Raw genomic sequence first — 19,905 nt, forward strand, 5'->3', positions numbered from 1 at the left:
TGTGACCATGTCCCCACTGACTCAAGTCAGAAGACTAATGTGCACTGCCTTCCTCTTGATAAGAACAGGTTTTGTTTATGTTTTGTATTTGTTATGTTCTTCAGGCTGGCCCATGACCTTCTGGAGTCAACAGAGCCTTATGCCCCAGGGGTGAATTACTGCTCTCATCTCAATCACATTAAATATGTTATTTTTTTTATTTATACTTTGAAGCTTTGTACATGTATGCAATGTGTTTTGATCACATTTACCCTCCCCTAAACCCTTCCTCAAGTTCTTCCACACTCCCTCTGCCTCCCTTCTCTACTTCATGTCCTTTTAAAGAACCCTCCCCCCCAACCTTCCCCACTGAGTCTGAGTAGTGCTGCCCTCACACACTGTAGGGGGTGTGGAAGCCAACCTTGTGAAGGAAAGGTGGGATGAAGATCAAGGCACCACAGGCTCCTGTGACTTCTCCAAGAGTCCTAATCTGCCATACAAAGCACTAGATCTAAATTCACTCCCAGCACACCTGGAGGAACCGAGGCCAGAGAGATGGCCTCTTCCCAGTCTGCACAAAAATACTCATAGGTGATGATACTTCCCCAATCCTGAGTTACCTCACCAGGCAGTGCTTTGAGCATAGGTTTAATGTGGCAAGCTGTGATGGGGGCTTGGGATTGGGTCAAACAGTGTATAAAAGCTTATGGACTGGACAATAAACTTAGATCTGTACCGTGATGCTGGTCTCTGGAGTTAGATTTTCCAAGATGTGTCATGTGACTCTATTGCTTTCCCATTCCCCTGCTCCCCATGCCACCCACAGTCTTGTTTCCACAGAACACATAGGTGTGATGTTATGCGAAGCCTACCAATGGCCAAAACCCTGAAGAAAACAGATTCCCCAATCCAGCATATATGTAGCAGATGTGCGGTGAGGGCTTCATGCAGGTCCCCCAACAACTGGAGTAGGGGCTGTCCAGGGATCTGTTGTCTGTCTGTGGATCCTGTTCCCCTAACTGGGCTTCCACCCTGTCTGGCCTCAGTGGGAGAGGATGTGCCTCGTCTTGCAGTGACTTGATGTGCCGGGGTGGGAGGGATAGCAAGGGGAGGCTCACCCACTCAGAGAAGTGGATAGGGATGAGGGGAGGGATTCTGTGTATGGGATGAACAGTGAACTAATAAATGAAACAAATAAAATAAAACACCCTTCTCCCCTAGTATACACCAACTGTTGAAAGTCCCTCAGCTGGTAGTGGGAGCTTGTGAGCGCCTCCCAGTTCATGATGGAATGGCAATATCTTGATCTTGTGCAGTAACAGAACTTTGTGCACAACTTTGGTAAAAATATTGTTAATGCTGCTTTTAAACTCAACATTTTGTTTTTTCTAATTTTGCCCCCAAAGTTGAAAATGTACGAGTTAAAATTTCTTTTTTCTTTTTGACAATTAAGAGTCACAGGAAACCCTTTGCCTCATTTGTTCTTAATGGATTTTCCTCTCAACTGTTTGTATAAACAGAATACACTCACAGTTACATGGGAACATTTCTAGAAATTAGCAGAAAAATACTTCAAACAGTATTTCAAAAGGGCTTTTCGTGGACTATCAAGGCCTTAAGAGGGCGACTTTGAAGTTAAAATAGTTAAAATTCATTTAGGATAAAGACTTAAAATAAATGGTATCACAGGTGTCTAAGGCCAGATGTGATAGCATGTGCCTGACATCCCAGCCCTTGGGAGGTGGATGCAGGAGGAATAGTTTAATGTCAAGGTTCCATGCCACCCTGGGATAGATGAGGGCCCATTCCAAGTCTTTTGCCCTTATAAATGAATAGTATGGATTACAAAAATATTCTGAGCAGTCAAGAAAAAGGTAAATTTTCCATGGAATTAGTTATAATTTTATTAGATCTCTGGAGATGTGTTCAAATAGCAGAAGCATTGGACTGTCAGCGAGCATCAGCAATTTCAATCTAGCCAGTTTTCAGAATATAAACCTTCCCCATAATGGAAAATGTAGCAATAAGAAAAGAACATCAGTACACTCTTAGGGAAAGGGGTATATCTCAGGCAATGTGCCATCAGGCAATGCCACCAGGGCAACATCATAGAGACACCAGTATGACCTCAGTGGACAGTGTCATCTTCAGGGAACACTGTCTTCCATATGATCTCTTGACCTGACCTGAATGGTATCTGGTCTATGACCACCTGTCTTCACATTGGTGGCAGTAGCTCAGGTTGGCCTGGAACTCACTCTGTAGCCAGTCTGACTTTAAACTCAAAGCAGTCCTCTTACCCTCTGCACACCCCCTCCCCAATTGCTGGAGGTACAGGGAATCACCATAATGCCTGTCTAGATCTATGACTCAAGTGGGGCTTGAAGTCCATAATAGTTCATTGCTCTGTTAGAACTAAAATTGTAAGTCTGCTTATGATGGTTAAAATGACACTGTAGACATTGAACTCTCCGTAACTGAAAATACTTTATAAGCCACTCACGAAGAGCTCCATTTTTTTTTTTAACATTGAAACCTGATTAATATGTAAGTTGTAATATGCAGAACTGACGAGCAAGGACGATTTAAATATTGGGTTACCTGAACAGCATCAAAATACATCTTCTTGGCTTCGAGATCTGTCTTGTCAGACATTAACCATGCCTTAAGCAAATATTCATAAAAGCTGTCTCCAAGTCCTCCAACCGACACATGATCTGAAAGAGAGAGGGAAGTGAATTTCCCAGTGACTCAGCGTTGAATTCAGATAATGCAGCAAAATCATGTCAGTGGCTAGGATTCAAAACCCGTCAGCTGCAGCTCAATGGAACATGTGAGTCCCAGCAAATCCCCTCTTTCAGAAAGATCTTCTGAAACCAGCAGATGGGCTATGAAGTCATGTGATGCATCCTCAATAGTCATAGGCTATTCCTGCAAACATGATGAGAAATAATGGAGGGCCAGTGTCACATTTAATTCTAAAAACCTGGTTCTCTACTAAAAAAAAAAAGGCAAATTAAAATGTTCCATAGTCTATATTTAAGTGTTTTCAATTTAAATTTAGTTTAGATCCATTAAAACTTTAGGAATTAAATAAAACAAAAAATACAAAGCCAGAAACTCCTTGGGTTTACTTTTTAAAAGACTAATTTTTCTATTGTTCTAAGTTTGAGGGGAGAAAGCAGATGTGGCAGGTGTCGTAAAATGGAAGAAAGCAGGGCTGGAGCGCTGCAGCCATGGTTCAATGGTTAAGAGCAGTGGCTTTTCTTCCAGAGGACACTAGTTCAATTCCCAGCACCCACATGGTAGCTCACAAGTATCTAATCCAGCTCCAGGTGATTTGACACCTTCACACAGACATACATGCAGGCAAAACCACCAATGAACATAAAACAAAAATAAGTAGTCCCCCCCCCCCCCCAAAAAAAAGAGTAGTCAGGAGGTGGTGGTACATGCCTTTAATCCCATCATTTGGGAGGCAGAGGCAGGTGGGCATTGGGAGTTCGAGGCCAGCCTGGAGTGAGTTCCAGGACAGCCAAAGCTGTTTACACAGAGAAACCCTGTCTTGAAAAACCAAAGGGAAGGAAGAAAGCAGAACTCTTTGACTGTCTTCTCACACTTCAATTCCACAGTACACCTCACCTGCCCTTGACTATTGATTATGCTCGGTCTAAGGCAAAGATCACCTATCTGCATGCACCTGCAGCCAGGTTTCCACATCTTTACAGCAAGAAGATGGCCACCGAAGCTAGGAGAGAGCATAGAGTGGCTGAGAGCCATTGAACCCTACAACCCACATTGAGCCCAACATATGGATGCTTTCCTTTTGTCATAAAACACCAACTGGAAGTTGAATGAATCTTCATTTTTTAAGCACACTGCTTCCAAACCAAAAGCACAATTGATGTGAAACACCATGCCCAGGACTGAGAGAACTTGTCTATTAAGAAAATGGTCTTTCAACATTTCATAACACAGAGCTAAATCTGAAATGAAGTGAGAATTTCTTGACTTGGTTATCCAGGAGTGCATTAGTTTATCTCTAGCTATAAAGAACTATTCTGCTGCCTAGCCAACAACTTCAGTTTGAATCTACATGGGTGTTGAAAATAAATTATTTTCTTCTTTCTTTCTTTCTTTCTTTCTTTCTTTCTTTCTTTCTTTCTTTCTTTCTTTCTTTCTTTCTTCTCTCTCTCTTTCTCTCTCTCTGTCTCTCTCTTTCTCTCTCTGTTTTCTTCCTTCCTTCCTTCCTTCCTTCCTTCCTTCCTTCCTTCCTTCCTTCCTTCCTTCCTTCCTTCCTTCCTTCTCTCCTTCCTTCCTTCCTTCCCTCCTTCCTTCTTTCCTTCCTTCCTTCCTTCCTTCCTTCCTTCCTTCCTTCCTTCCTTCCTCAAACTTCAAATCCTGGTCAGATTTCCACTCATCTATCTACAGACACTGGAATTCAGGGGTCATTGAGGTTGGGAATATAGCTCAGGACAGGCCACTTGTCTAGCTAATGCTAAGGCTCTGGGTTCAATTTCCTAGCAACACACACACACACACACACACACACACACACACAGACAGTAGAGCAAGAGCCATTAAATGGCTATTTAAAAAGTATATTTTCTGATTCTCCTTCCCACAAGCGGTGAGCTCTGGAACTGTGCACACTGTACATCTCATGTGTCTTTGAAGCCTCCCTCCACTTCCTCTCTGCCCTTACTGCTGTGATCCTGGCTCAAGCCATCACCAGTTCTGTCCTAGGTAGCTTTAACCGATAGCTTGACACAGCCTACAGTCACCTAGAAACAACTCCCAAATAAGAGACAGACTGGCTCAGATTGACCTATGGGCATTCTGGGGAAGGCTGCTTTCTTTATTAGTAGGAGCACTCAGTCCATTGTGGGCTGTACCACCCAGACAGGTGGTGATGGGCTGTTTAAGAAAATTCCAAGAAGTTCAAGCCTGGGAGTGAGCCAGCCAGCATAAGTTACTTTTGGGTCAGTGTTTTATCACAGCAACAGGAAGGATGCAGAACAGCTCCTGCTTGTCGCTGCTGCAGTGACCACTTATCCCATTTCCTGCCTTCACTCTCACGGGGGCACACTATTTCTACTGAATTTTAGTAAAATTCAATAGCAAGGTCACTTCCTCAATCGTCACATTGCTTGGGCAGCTCCATGCAGTCCTTCCTGCCCACTGTTCCAGACAAGGAAGTCAGCATGTCCTTCATTGCAAGATGCTCTGGGGCCAATCAGCCTCTCTCTACACTCTTGGCATCCGGCCCCTTCACAGGAGAATTTGGTCATCACTGACTCAAAGCCCTTAGAGCCTGCCTCTTTTGGAACCAGGAAGGACCTTCATGTCTCAGTTTTCTCTGTGCCATTGGTCACTTGGTCTCTGCTCACGTTTCATATTTCAGTCCTGAAAATTATCAGTGTCCATCTTCCTTGGGGCTTCTGTACACCTTATTTTCACAAATGAAAAGGACATACTTCATATCAAGGATCACACACAGACCTTTTGTGTAAACCTTGAAGGTCTGCCCCTCCCTTCAAAAGTTTTTGGACAGTGGGCCTTTGCTACACTTTTATTTCCAGAATGTGGTCTGAGTGTCTTGCCTCATCACCAAGTCATGATCCACAAGGGCAGAGATAGGTCCTTATGTTCCACACTGGGCCCTGACAAGCCTCTTTCCCTCAAAACTAAGTGATATCAATGTTAATCGGGACCTATTCCAACTAGCAGAGTCCGATTTTATGTATTTAAATATGCAATTTCCTTATTATGAATAGTCCAGAGTCATGTGAATTCAATTTTAGGGAAAAATGTTTTTAAAGTGGTAGGTCTGATTTCTTAAAATAGCAGCACATGACCTTTCCAGTTTCCTAAGTGAATTACCGCAGAAACCTCTGACATTTACAAAGTAAATAGACTAAGTCGGGTCTCATCAATAATGAGACCTGCTGTTGTAAGCATGGCTGTAGGAGACAAACTCAAGTGATGCATGGTGAAGCAAATCCCTGTCCAGTTACTGTCAAAATAACAAGGGCCGAATGAAGTTATGGGGAATGATGGCCCCGATCCAAACATGCCCTTCGGAGTCAGAACAACGACAGAGGAGAACGAACAGCCTGGAAAGGTTGGGCATTTCATTGCCCCCTCTGGGTTATGAGTCCACAGTGAGGGAAGAACAAGCTTGGGCATCCAGGAGTATTTTAAAGAAAACAGGGTTATATAACAATATATTTGTTCCAGTTAATTTTGGTGTTAGTTAACTTAAACATTTTTCTGGCTATCAAAAATCAAAGTAAAGGAACAAGGAGGTGCACCATACTTTTGATAATTTAGTATCTTATTCATTGAGCTTTCCTGGGTCTGGGTGATAGTTTGTGTGGTGACAGAGTTCTCTATGTAACTTCTTAGTAGGCATAGGGGAGAAGATTTTTTTTTTTTTCAAAAGGACATGACCACCAGCTCCAGATAAGCAAAAATTTGGTATTTTCATGCCTAACAGTTCTAAATGAGTAGTCACTCAAATTTTATGTTCTTCTCTAGAGGGATAAATTATGATTTTTATTCTTGGTAGGAATAGATCCCATACAAAGATTTCTAATATAATGTCTGGAGAGAAAAACAAAACAAAATGACAACAAAATAGTAAACAACAAAACAAAACAAAACACAGGGGATCAAAATAATCATTTTCCCTTAATTTTAATAACTTTCATATGTATCTGAATTTATCTGTCCACAGCATTGTTTTAGTGCTACTAGTGACTCAACACACATACACACACACACACACACACACACACACACACACACACATGCAAGGCAGCTCAAGTCTAGCAGCAATGATCACAAAGCCAATTTCTCTCCCATGGCTAGGCTAGGATGCTCTTTAGCTGTAGCTAAGAAGCAGCAATGACAGCTTTTACAGAAGGGTAAATAGAACTATTGCTAAGAGAATGAAAGGTCAGATATAACACACCCCAGTACAAAAAAACATTCAAGTAAACAGTCATTGAGTTAGTACACAGTACTGTGTTCTGGGTTAGCAAACACGCCCATGGCATGTTTACCAACCTTTAAAGCTCTGAATACCGAGGAAGAAGGATATGCAGGAGCATCAGGAAGGGGACTGCGGGTAGAAAGAACCCACACTGTTCATCCGGAGAGGAAGAAGTACAGGTGTAGTAGGTGTTAATACATCCAGCCAGATCCTTAAACGAGAGTTGGCTCCTTAAAGAACAGGTATGCGATCTGGAACTTAGTGGAGAAGCTAGATAAAAGAGTTGAGGAAATAGCATAAGGAAACCCCCCTAGGTATGGCCAAGTAGGCCACGGTTGAGAAATAAAAATAGAAGCCTTTCTTCCTTATGGCTGGAACGCAGGATGGAGGATGGGAGAGGGCAGGCGTGAGCCTCAGCAGTTCTGTTTGCTTTCCATCAGAAAGCTGGCTGATAAGCAGTACAAACGTAAAAGACTCTTTGTCCTGGAAAGCAGAGCCAAATCTATAGTGTATGGGTGACTGAGCAGGTGAAGTCAGAACAGTGTAACCCCCTCGTAGTGTCCTTCCGAGTCACTTCTAAATCCTAAATTAAAGCAAGGAAGCCAGAGATCATAGAGACTCCTCTCCAACTTTTGAAATATCCGAGAGAAGAACTCTTGTGCCGGACACCCTTTTGATAAATTATATTTAACAGTCTTGTACGCCATATGCTGGTGGGCCTCACACATGTCAGGTTAGTCTCAATGCCCCTCACACTCTAAAAGGGCAATGAGTACCTGAAGACAATGCTCCTTTGAGTAGAATCTATCAACATTAGAAACTAAAGCAGAATTCAGTAAGATTTTTGTTAATTCATTGAAATTAATAGTTATAGCAACAAATGATATTTTTCTTAAAAATGTCATTTCAGAAATTAAGTGTATCAGTGGGAAGACTCACAATATTTTCTTCCCACCTCCAACCTCCTTAATGTTTGCTTCCCTGGCTAGGTTCTCATGTCTGATCCAACTCTGATCCATGAGTATACTTTGCTTTGGCTAAAGCATACAGAGAGAAGTGTCTCACGCAGTTTTACAGCTGGAAAAAGGAAGCACATCTTAATTGCCCATGCCCAGGGACTGGAGGTGGGGCTCAGCTGCTAAAGTGCTTACCAGCTCATCATATAAGTTCAAGGACCTGCATTGGATCTTTCGGAACGCACATTAAGAAAAAGTGGGCATCATGCCATGTGCTGGTAATATGCGTAACTGGGAAGGCAGAGACAAGCACATTCCTGGCCAGCTACTCTAGCTTACAGAGTTCCAGGCCAGCGAGAAATTTTACCTCAAAAAATAAGGTGGATGCTACCTGAGGACATCAGGTTAATACTTCACACACACACACACACACACACACACACACACACCTGTATGCATCCACAGGAGTATAGACCCATCATACACATGCAGATATCTATATCTAAATCTAATCTATATCTATATCTAATCTATATCTATATATATCTGCTATAGCAACAAAATTTAACAAGTGGCATTTAAAAGGTTAAAGTTCTACAATGCAGGGTTACAAATCATATCAATAAACTGTATTTTATGTGTACGTGCGAGTGCTTCCATGTATGCCTGCATGTTACATGGGTGTTCTCATTGGGATGAAGAGAATGTTTAATCCCTCAGAACTGGAATTGTAGGCAGTGTGAGCCATCAGAAGGGAACTGAAGCTGGGTCCTCTCTCAGAGCAGCAAGTTCTCTTAACCATGGGGCCATCACCAGAGCCCCTCCATAAACTTTTATACCCTGTTACATTAAAATCAACTGAGTATCTTTTTGTTATCATTGGATCTTTTGGTTATGCAGGCACTGCTTGTTTGGAAACTTTTTTTTTTCCCTTAGTTTGCAGATATACCATGTCGACGCATTCCACTACATAATAAAAGCAAAGACCACCTTTTTAAAGGTCACCACCAATACCATCAGGAAACTAATGAAGTCAAGCTCATGATGAGATAGACAAGATTTCTGAAATTCTAATTTTTATTTAGAAACTCAAGTTTTACCACCATGGTTGCAAACAGCAGTTTTTCATCTTCAAGCACCAACTCTAACCAGGTCTGAATAAACAGCTGCTTTTAGTTGTACTTTTGAGTAAAAATGGTAACTCCTGAAAGGATAGTCACAACCATCCCAGAGCAAGCAATAATATCGCTAATAACATAATCTTGAAGCACAGGATTTCTCTCACCCAACTGTTATGTTTCATTCTGTATCAGAAATGCTTCTCTGTACTTTCCTTTCCTCACACAGTGGTCATTACTGTGATGGTTGGTATTGATGGTGAACTGGGCAGTCTAGAACCACGGAGGAGACAAGCCTTTCAGCATGTCTGCAAGGGAGATTATAATGGGAGTTAACTGGAGTGGGAAGACCCGTTCTAAAGCATGAGTGGTACCATCCGGTGTGATAGGGCTCCAGCAAACACATAAGTGGATGCTCACAGTCAGCTATTAGATGGATCACAGGGCTCCCAATGGAGGAGCTAGAGAAAGTATTCAAGGAGCTAAAGAGATCTGCAACCCTGTAGGTGCAACAACATTATGAACTAACCAGTACCCCGAAGCTCTTGACTCTAGCTGCATATGTATCGAAAGATGGCCTAGTCGGCCATCACTGGAAAGAGAGGCCCATTGGACACACAAACTTTATATGCCCCAATATAGGGGAATGCCAGGGCCAAAAAGTGGGAATGGGTGGGTAGGGGAGTGGCGGGGAGGGTATGGCGGACTTTTGGGATAGCATTGGAAATGTAATTGAGGAAAATACGTAATAATAAAAAAAGAATGTCATTTCCATTCTTCTCTAAAGTAAATTATCTGTATTCTTTTCTTCCTTATATTTGCCTCTTCAGGGTTTCGTATCAACTTTCTACTAGCCTTGTTGGAAAAAGTGGTCAATGTTCTCTATTGCTCCTATTGTGGGAAGTTTGAAACAACAAGTTGATAACTACTTTTATGTGCCAAATTACTGCAATAAAGGATTTTTCTGACAGGTGCTAAAAAAAAAAAAAAAAAAAAAAAAAAGAACAAAGCAAGCTGAACAGCTCTCTCCTCTGAATGCTGTCTCAAACTCCTGCCACCATGATAGATTACCCCAGGGAACTCTGAGCTGGAATGTACCCTTCCTTCACTAAGCTGCTTTTGTAAGTGTTTTGTTACACTAAGTCACTCACATGATTACCTTGCCATACATGCACAGGTTGGAGTTCACTAGAATCAAGATCATTCCTCGGCTTCATGAGAACATGCAGAAGTGAAACTGATCTAGTTTGAACTGTGGTAGAAAGGACGGTGGGGATTAGTACCGTTTGGTGTTTGCCTTGGTTCTTATACAGCCAAGCAGATTTATTCACCATTGTCCTCTTGATATAAGTGCAAATATGCACAGGGAAAAGGCAAGTTGTCTCTGTATTTATAACCTTTTGACCCTGTGGATCCATGAAAGGTGTCCAGGACTTATAGCAATCTGTCGACCACACTGAGTGCAAGCTTTCTTTATGGGTCGAAGGCCTCTAGATGTAGGCTCAGCTACCAACAGGAGACATGGGGGTTAGCATGCCTCCCCTGCCACCACTAACATGTTCATTAAAAGAAGTACTTTTAAAAGAACAGTGAGGTATAATTATCCAAGTATATGTTATTTAACATGAAGCAGAAAAGAAAAAAAAAGCCAAAATTGGAGTACAAATGTAACGCCTTCGACATAGCTTGGCACCTCAGTTGCTTTCAATGGATACTTAACGTATCACGGCCTTTCCAAATTGGCTTGAGAACATTCCTTTTTACAAATTCCATGTCTTTATACCTCTGTTGGAAGTGATCTGAAGTGGGGGATTCTGGCATCAGAAGATGTGTTTGATACTTATTTCTGTTCTAAAGGTAAATCACTCACAAGAAATCTTTATCTGGTAGCTTAAAATTTTGAAGAGAAAGATCTCTGTCTGAGCTTCTAATTCTCCAAGTCAAAGTCAAGAGTGTCAGAAATGCAGTCTAGCTACTGCCCTGGGAAAAAGTATGAGTGTCATGTGCCCAGAGGAACCTCTTTCCTTCTAACCACACAGGCAACCTGCTGTAAGTAGAAGTCCTCACCACATTGGCCAGCTCTCCCTTTTCTGACTAATAGTTTCAAATATGCTTCTAACAATGCCAACAGAGCCCAGCTACCTGCGGAAAACAAGCTGTGTGCTTCCCCAGCAGCGCGCTTTGTAAGACTGGTGAAGATCCATCCCCCCTTCTCAACATTCCTTAATCTGAACTGCACTTGCCCTCCATCTGTTCCCCACACAAGAGTGAAAGCTCAGGGTTGGACTTACGTTGACCCCACTGTCCACTACTGGGGTTCAGATAGTTAGGATAAAGGCCTTCTGGTTTTTCCAGTTTGTTCAACACTGTTCGAATATTCATCACCTATAAAGGAAAAGGAATGTTAACGTGAAAATCTAAGAAAAAGTTCACATGCCATTCTCTCTCTCTCTCTCTCTATCTCTCTCTTTCTCTCTCTCATAGAAAAAAAGTTTCAGATATGAGAAAAATAATAGGAATAAGTGCATATAGTCATAGGTATTTACAACTCCAGGTCACAAATTGAGACTCCAGTCTCTATAAACAATAACTACATTTTTGGAATTATGCCTTTGAATAGGATGATATGGAAAATAAATAAATATAAATAGTATATCAAGAGAAGACAAATGGTGTGGGGAAAAATAAAAGAAAAGGAATTATACAAATCCCCTCACTGAGCTCCACCCACTCAGTGCAAGGGTATATGGAGAAGGGGAATAGTGAGGAGGGTGGAGTCTTCTCCCTCCCCACCCCCTTCCCCAACCCTTTGTGCAGAGGCACAAACAAGAGTTTATGGGAGCATTTATATGCTAAGAGACCCAGGACTGAAATCTACCTGGTCTAACCCCTAGCGGCAGATAGGTCTGTGACCACAATGTTAGAAATAAGGTTCTGTTCTGAGCCACTCCCCGAGGAATCTTTTTGCTGTGGAAGTGTGCGTCCTCTGAGGACAAGGTGGACAGGACAGGTGGTGAGGTGAGGTGGCCAGGCTATACTGTGGTAGTCAGGAAGTGTGGAAAGGTAGATGTGCTTGCAGGGAATTTCAATGAAGTGAAATAGAACTCTGTCACGGAATTTTGCTTAAAAGAGGTAAAAGCTAAAAGCCAAGTGGTGTGGTAATATTGTAATAGATGGGTTTGCATCTTGAAAACAAATCTAGCTGCATATGTAGCAGAAGATGGCCTAGTCAGCCATCATTGGGAAGAGAGGCCCCTTGGTCTTGCAAACTTTATATGCCCCAGTATAGGGAAACACCAGGGCCAAGAAGTGGGAGTGGGTAGGTAGGGGAGCTTTCAGGATAGCATTAGAAATGAAAATGAAGAAAATACCTAATAAAAAATTGGTAAAAGTTTTGGAAAGATCAGTAATTCAAGGCCCATATCTAAACATGATAAAAGCAATCTACAGAAAACCAGTAGCCAACATCAAAGTAAATGGTGAGAAGCTGGAAGGAATACCACTAAAATCAGGGACTAGACAAGGCTGCCCACTTTCTCCCTACCTATTCAACATTGTACTTGAAGTCCTAGCCAGAGCAATTCGACAACAAAAGAAGGTCAACGGGATACAAATTGGAAAGGAAGAAGTCAAAATATCACTTTTTGCAGATGATATGATAATATATATAAGGGACCCTAAAAATTCCATCAGAAAACTCCTAAGCCTGATAAACAGCTTCGGTGAAGTAGCTGGATATAAAATTAACTCAAAGGAGTCAATGGCCTTTCTCTACACAAAGGATAAACAGGCTGAGAAAGAAATTAGGAAAATAACACCCTTCTCAATAGTCACAAATAATATAAAATACCTTGGCGTGACTCTAACTAAGGAAGTGAAAGATCTGTATGATAAGAACTTCAAGTCTCTGAAGAAAGAAATTAAAGAAGATCTCAGAAGATGGAAAGATCTCCCATGCTCATGGATTGGCAGGATCAATATAGTAAAAATGGGTATCATGCCAAAAGCAATCTACAGATTCAGTGCAATCACCATAAAAATTCCAACTCAATTCTTCAACGAATTAGAAAGGGCAATCTGCAAATTCACCTGGAATAACAAAAAACCTAGGATAGCAAAAACTCTTCTCAAGGATAAAAGAACCTCTGATGGAATCACCATTCCTGACCTAAAGCTTTACTACAAAGCAATTGTGATAAAAACTGCATGGTATTGGTATACCGACAGAAATGTAGACCAATGGAGTAGAATTGAAGACCCAGAAATGAACCCACGCACCTATGGTCACTTGATCTTTGACAAGGGAGCAAAAACCATCCAGTGGAGAAAAGACAGCATTTTCAACAAATGGTGCTGGCACAAGTGGTGGTTATCATGTAGAAGAATGCGAATTGATCAATTCCTATCTCTTTTACTAAGGTCAAATCTAAGTGGATTAAGGAACTCCACATAAAACCAGAGACACTGAAACTTATAGAGGAGAAAGTAGGGAAAAGCCTCAAAGATATGGGTACAGGGGAAAAATTCCTGAATAGAACAGCAATGGCTTGTGCTGTAAGATCCAGAATAGACAAATAGGACCTCATAAAATTGCAAAGCTTCTGCAAAGCAAAAGACACCGTCAATAAGACAAAAAGGCCACCAACAGATTGGGAAAGGATCTTTACCTATCCTAAATCAGATAGGGGACTGATATCCAATATATATAAAGAACTCAAGAAGGTGGACTCCAGAAAATCAAATAACCCCATTAAAAATGGGGCTCAGAGCTAAACAAAGAATTCTCACCTGAGGAATACCAAATGGCTGAGAAGCACCTGAAAAAATGTTCAGCATCCTTAATCATCAGGGAAATGCAAATCAAAACAACCCTGAGATTCTGCCTCACACCAGTCAGAATGGCTAAGATCAAAAATTCAGGTGACAGCAGATGCTGTCGAGGATGTGGAGAAAGAGGAACACTCCTCTATTGTTGGTGGGATTGCAAGCTTGTACAACCACTCTGGAAATCAGTCTGGCAGTTCCTCAGAAAATTGGACATAGTACTACCAGAGGATCCCACAATACCTCTCCTGGGCATGTTTCCAGAAGATGTTCCAACCGGTAAGAAGGACACATGCTCCACTATGTTCATAGCAGCCTTATTTATAATAGCCAGAAGCTGGAACGAACCCAGATGCCCAACAGAGGAATGGATACAGAAAATGTGGTATATTTACACAATGGAGTACTACTCAGCTATTAAAAAGAATGAATTTATGAAATTCCTAGGCAAATGGATGGACCTGGAGGGCATCATCCTGAGTGAGGTAACCCAATCACAAAAGAACTCACACATTATGTACTCACTGATAAGTGGATATTAGCCTAGAAACTTAGAATACCCAAGATATAAGATACAATTTGCTAAATGCATGAAACTCAAGAAGAACGAAGACCAAAGTGTGGATACTTTGCCCGTTTTTAGAGTTGGGAACAAAACACTCATGGAAGGAGTTACAAAGACAAAGTTTGGAGCTGAGATGAAAGGATGGACCATCTAGAGACTACCATATCCAGGGATCCATCCCATAATCAGCTTCCAAACGCTGACACTAGCAAGATTTTGCTGAAAGGACCCAGATATAGCTGTCTCTTGTGAGACTACGCTGGGGCCTAGCAAACACAGAAGTGGATGCTCACAGTCAGCTATTGGATGGATCACAGGACCCCCAAAGGAGGAGCTAGAGAAAGTACCCAAGGAGCTAAAGGGATCTGCACCCCTATAGGTGGAACAACAATATGAACTAACCACCCCCCCACACCCCCCCCGCCCCGGAGATTGTGTCTCTAGATGCATATGAATCAGAAGATGGTCTATTCGGTCATCAGTGGAAAGAGAGGCCCATTGGTCATCCAAACTTTATATGTCTCAGTACAGGGGAACACCAGGGCCAAGAAGTGGGTGGTTGGGGAAGAGTGTAGGGGACTTTTGGGATAGCATTGGAAATGTAAATGAAATAAATACCCAATAAAAAAATGGAAAAAAAAGAAATAGCAAAGTACACATTCAAGCAAAAATTCAAAAACAAAAAAAAATTGGAAAAAGGAAATAAAAAAGAAAAAAGAAAACAAATCTATATGGCTGCCACTTCATATTTGTATAACACCTTAACCTTTCACATGTGTGCTTCATACAGTGTATACAGGGGAACATTTATTCCATTTTTAGATGGAATAAATTCCACACAGTTAAGCAACTTCCTTACTGTACTTCAAGCCACAAGGGGGAATGTGGGCCCTCTCACCCCGAGTTACACAGTATCAGATATACACAGTATCACAGAAAGACTGGGTTGACAGTCTGGTCAGGTGAAATAAGGCATGTTACAAAGTGTCTCACAGATACACAATGTTTCCTTTCCCATGCTCTGCACAAGGGTTTCTAAGACTTACCTTTTCGGCAAAGACTGGGTCTCCTGATAAGTGGGACAAGTGCATAAACTCCAAGTGCAGAGTTCCAAATTCAGCCAGGATACTGCTGCCTCCAGAGGCCCAGGGCCAGTTCCGCCCGATCCCACTACGGAAAAAAAAGGAAAAACAGAGGAGTTATTTTCCAAGGTCCTAAGTGGCAGACATTGTAAAGCTCACACCTCTGGGATGGTATCCCTATAAGAGTGGACTCTGGATAACATACTATTACATTTTTTTTTCTGGCTACTGGTTTTCAGCTTTGACTTCTATTTCCGTCCTGAAACTCACTGTTGACTTAAATCAGTAAGTGCAAAATATGTTCCACCTTACCGAGTTTGGAAGGTCCAGTGCTATGCAGTGTCCACGTCCTGATGCCTCATACAGCTTTTCAATATTTTAATTGAGATTGCATGGAATTTTAGATATTCACATTATCTTTAAAATTCTATTTGGATAGGAGGTAGATTTCAAACATTCTTTACCCAAGAACCTCTGTCCTTTTCCAAATCCTGCCTCCAATTACTAGACTTCCGTATGTGTATCTTCATACTAAATTTTATCTATTTTTTAAGGCACTGACTCACTGCCTATCTTACTTAATCTATGCTTAAGAATATAAAATTATGTTATGTAAAGCTCAAAGGCATGAGTTGCAAATATATTGCTGGATGATTTATCTCAAAAAATACTTTTAAAAAAGTTTTTTTTTTAAAGTTTTTAAATGTGGGTTGTGTATGGTTTATGACTATGCTGCTGGTCCATGTAGCCTTAAGCACAAATGCAGAGGCCATGGGAACATCAGGTGCCTTTCCACATTACTCTTTTTGCCTTACTGCCTTTGAGACATGATCTTCCACTAAACCCTGAGCTGGGCTGAAGGTCGGAAAGCCCAGAGATTCTCTAGTCTCTGCTTCACCACAGCACTGGGGTCATAGAAATATGGAGCCACAACCAGCTTTTTGTGGGAGTGGTAAGATTTGCACTCAGCTCTTCATACTTGTGCATCAAGTATTCTTACCCATGGAGTCATCATCCCAGTCCCAAACATGAAATGACTCTTGAGACATGATTAGACTTTTGGGTATAGTTTGTTTCTGGAGAAACACTTAAATCTTTGAGACGTATATGATAATTCAAATAAAATTAAACATACACCTGGCTGATTATTTCAATTCCTACACCTGAGAATGCACATCTTGGTTTTGGTTCAGACTTGCACTTACTGCATATTATTTGCTATGCAGTAGTGACAATGAATGACACTGGGTTACAAGACAAGTCATTTTCCTCAAAGTCTTTAAAGAGCATTAGGAGGCAAATATTTGAACAGAAAAAAAAAGTCCAGTATGGCATGTCAATGCCAAGGTAAACGTGAGAAGAGTTCTTAGGGCATCTTGCACAAGGCTGTACAGTGCAACATCAGGCATCACAGGATGCTTCCTCTGAGCCCAGAGTTGAGTTAAAGAAGAATTAGGGAGGGAGAGAGTAGTGAGGAGTGAAGCTGGCCCCACGCCCACAGTGGAAGGTACCTAGCACAGGGTCATAAGGAGAGAGGTGGCAGGCACAGTGACTGTCACACCTGAGCCTGGCACCCAAAGTTGGCTGAAAGGCTGGTTTTTCTATTTGGAACACAGATTCTTTTTAAGTGTTCTTGGTGCTCCATAAACTTTCAAGCTACCCATTTTGACCAGGGTAAACCTCGTCAGCCCTTTCATGGCCTCTAGTGCCAGGCTGCTGAAGAAAGTGGAGCCTGGAAGAGGAGGAAGCTGGGCACAGGAAACCCTGGGCCAGCCTCCCTCTTATTCTCTATCCATGTAGAGTCAAGTTCAGGTTTTGTTTCAAAGCTCACAAGTATGGTTGATATACCTAATCAAAGGGAACACTGAGAACTGAAAACCTTGAATTCATTCATTTTAGACAATGTCCTAAATGTTCAATTCTTGGAGTATGTTAGTTTAATAAAAGGAATGTTATATCATCCAGATGTGAAGGTACCTTCAGATTTGGTTAATCATGGCCAGTGCACATAGCAATTGGTCATTTGTTGTTAGGACATATCATCTATACATTTCATCACCAAAGTCAAAGCTACTGAGCAAAAGTATAAAATCCCCCATTGAGGAGAAACATCAAAAACTAATTTGTGACATAAGGCCATATCAGACTGTCACCTTCATCCTAGAGAAGGAAGAAATCAGGATGTGGTGAAAAAGTCCAGCCCACCTTACAAAATCCAAGGAACTAATGTTTTTCAATTTAGGGGGTTAGAATATATGGAGGCACACTTAGAAGTGCCAGTTAAACAACCTAAATGAACTAAATAAAACTCAAATGTATTGAGTATCTACATGTTTATTCTTTGTAATTTATGTGATGTGAAAGGCAGCTGGGTTTATGATAAGTGTGAATAAGAAAGAATGGCTTTGATTATCTCTCAGCACATAGAATTGATGTATCTCAATACAAATTATTTACAAGATGGATAGCTGAACTAGTCCTTAAATATGCAACTGGGGAGTAGTTGAAGAAGTCAGAAAGGGCACGGATCAATCTGGATCTCATAGACAAACATACAAAGACCGGCAGTTGACAGGAGAGTAGATGGAGCTCACCACGTGACAGAGACCTGTGTGACCTGTGAGACAGCGTCTACTCTTGCATACCACATAAGTCAAACCCAAATTCTGGTCACTCAGAGAGGGATCAGTAGAAAACTTTCTAAGATTGTTTTACTTAGCATTTTAAAAAAGACAGGGCCTAGCCTAGACTGACATGGGACTCATGTTAAAGATTAGGCTGGCCTTGCTTGTGATCCCTGTTCCCCAAGTGTCTGGGTTACAGGAGTGAACCACCATGTCTATTTACAAGGTCTTTTTTTGCTCCAGATTCTGAGTCTAGTGATGAATCTATGCATTCCTAAAGCCAAAATTCCATTATAGGCATAAAAATAGGGCAGATTGGGAAAAGGGAAATGAATCCCACGAGAGGTCTTCTCTCTTGATTTAGAAGTCAGGGTATCCTGTGTATCCTGCTATATCATAAGCCAAATATTTTAGTTCTTCAGTCCAAAATTACTCTTATCTGTAAGAGCGGGGTACTGAAGATGCTTTTAGTGTTGTTTCATGACCCAGTTGTAGCATTCTTTGCTTGGCCTGTTTTATAAACATAAGAATAATACTCTAGAAAAATATGTTAAAGGCAAAACAATAGCTTGTGTAAAAAACAAAACAAAACAAAAAACTATTAGCTTCATAACACTAGTCTGAAATTGAGGGCCATTTAAATATTTCCAACCTTGTTATAACATCTATATTTTTAAGCCAAAATGATGAGTCAGTCCATAGAAATGTATACACAAAGTGGCAATTAACATGATCTGGGCAGCTGCCAAAGGGATGGTTCAAAGAATACTGGAACAGAGTTTTGAACTGCCCTGTCCATCTAGTTTCACGTACTTCTGTTTCCCCCAGTGTCATGCTCTTCTACTTTAAGCAAGAATACTATTTGATCTGTATCTTTCACCTTGTACTTAGCTTCAATGGCCAATATTCTTCTAAGGTCGTCAGTACCTGAAAATAAAACTTATCACAACAAAAAATAGTTGTCTTCAGCAAGTGAAAATACGAAACTGTCTTTAATAAAGACTGGGCTCATTGGGTCCTTTGAAACCCGTGAAATAGTATTTTTTTTGATAGAGTTTATATAGTTTATTAATAGAGGCAAGACATCCAGATTCTACTGTACTCAAAGCATTAAGGGGTGATCATTTACTGACCTCATAGCTCTGATTTACAGTGGGTTTCTGTATGCCTTTTCTGTCACCTGGGAATAACAGGTGATAGGGCGAGAGGAAGAAAACACTACTAATGACCCATTCTACTCTCGACGGAATCCTACGGGAGACAAGCTAACTCTTCCTGAAGCCTGTAATGAGGTAAGTAGCCAGACGAGCATTCTGGATTGATGGTGCACCCTTTCAAAATAGTCTTAAATGGAGCTTACCCCATGGGAGTATGTTTTATCGTCACTACCCAGATAAAATTGGGTCAGTAATACATACAGTTGGCAACATAGCATGATCAAATACAACAAATACAGAATTTACAGAGCTGAATGAGCCTTAAGAACCACCAGATTAATATATAAACAAAGCATTAAACAGTTATACAGTGTCCATTAGCTATGACTTTCAATTTACCCTTCCCTGTGGCTTCTTTTTCTATGCTAAATGGAAAAAAGGAAGCAATTTTCATTAAAAGAAAATTAGAAAAAAAAAACCCATAGTCTTTGCGAGTCCTCTTTCCTGAATGATTTCTGATTAGCTGATCAGTGAATAAACTTCCTTTAAGTCAACAGTCTGCAATCCAGCTCACTCCTTGGGGTGACAGAGCCATCAGTCTTT

General features: G+C 41.2%; 1 protein-coding gene across 2 annotated transcripts in view; it reads right to left on the bottom strand.

The window, feature by feature from the left end:
• Man1a1 (mannosidase alpha class 1A member 1) overlaps window positions 1–19,905 on the bottom strand; it is a 172,776-nt gene that overhangs the window by 17,564 nt on the left and 135,307 nt on the right. For both annotated transcript variants that reach the window (XM_021173671.3, XM_021173672.3), the window contains exons 7-9: window positions 15,486–15,609; window positions 11,342–11,435; window positions 2,581–2,696 (exon numbers count right to left, since the gene is read on the bottom strand). In XM_021173671.3, the coding sequence (XP_021029330.1) occupies window positions 2,581–2,696; window positions 11,342–11,435; window positions 15,486–15,609 (334 nt within the window). The remainder of the gene's footprint in view (window positions 1–2,580; window positions 2,697–11,341; window positions 11,436–15,485; window positions 15,610–19,905) is intronic.

This window comes from Mus caroli, unplaced genomic scaffold, assembly GCF_978045245.1.
Source record: "Mus caroli unplaced genomic scaffold, Mus_caroli_1 scaffold_9, whole genome shotgun sequence".
Classification (NCBI taxonomy): Eukaryota; Metazoa; Chordata; class Mammalia; order Rodentia; family Muridae; genus Mus; species Mus caroli.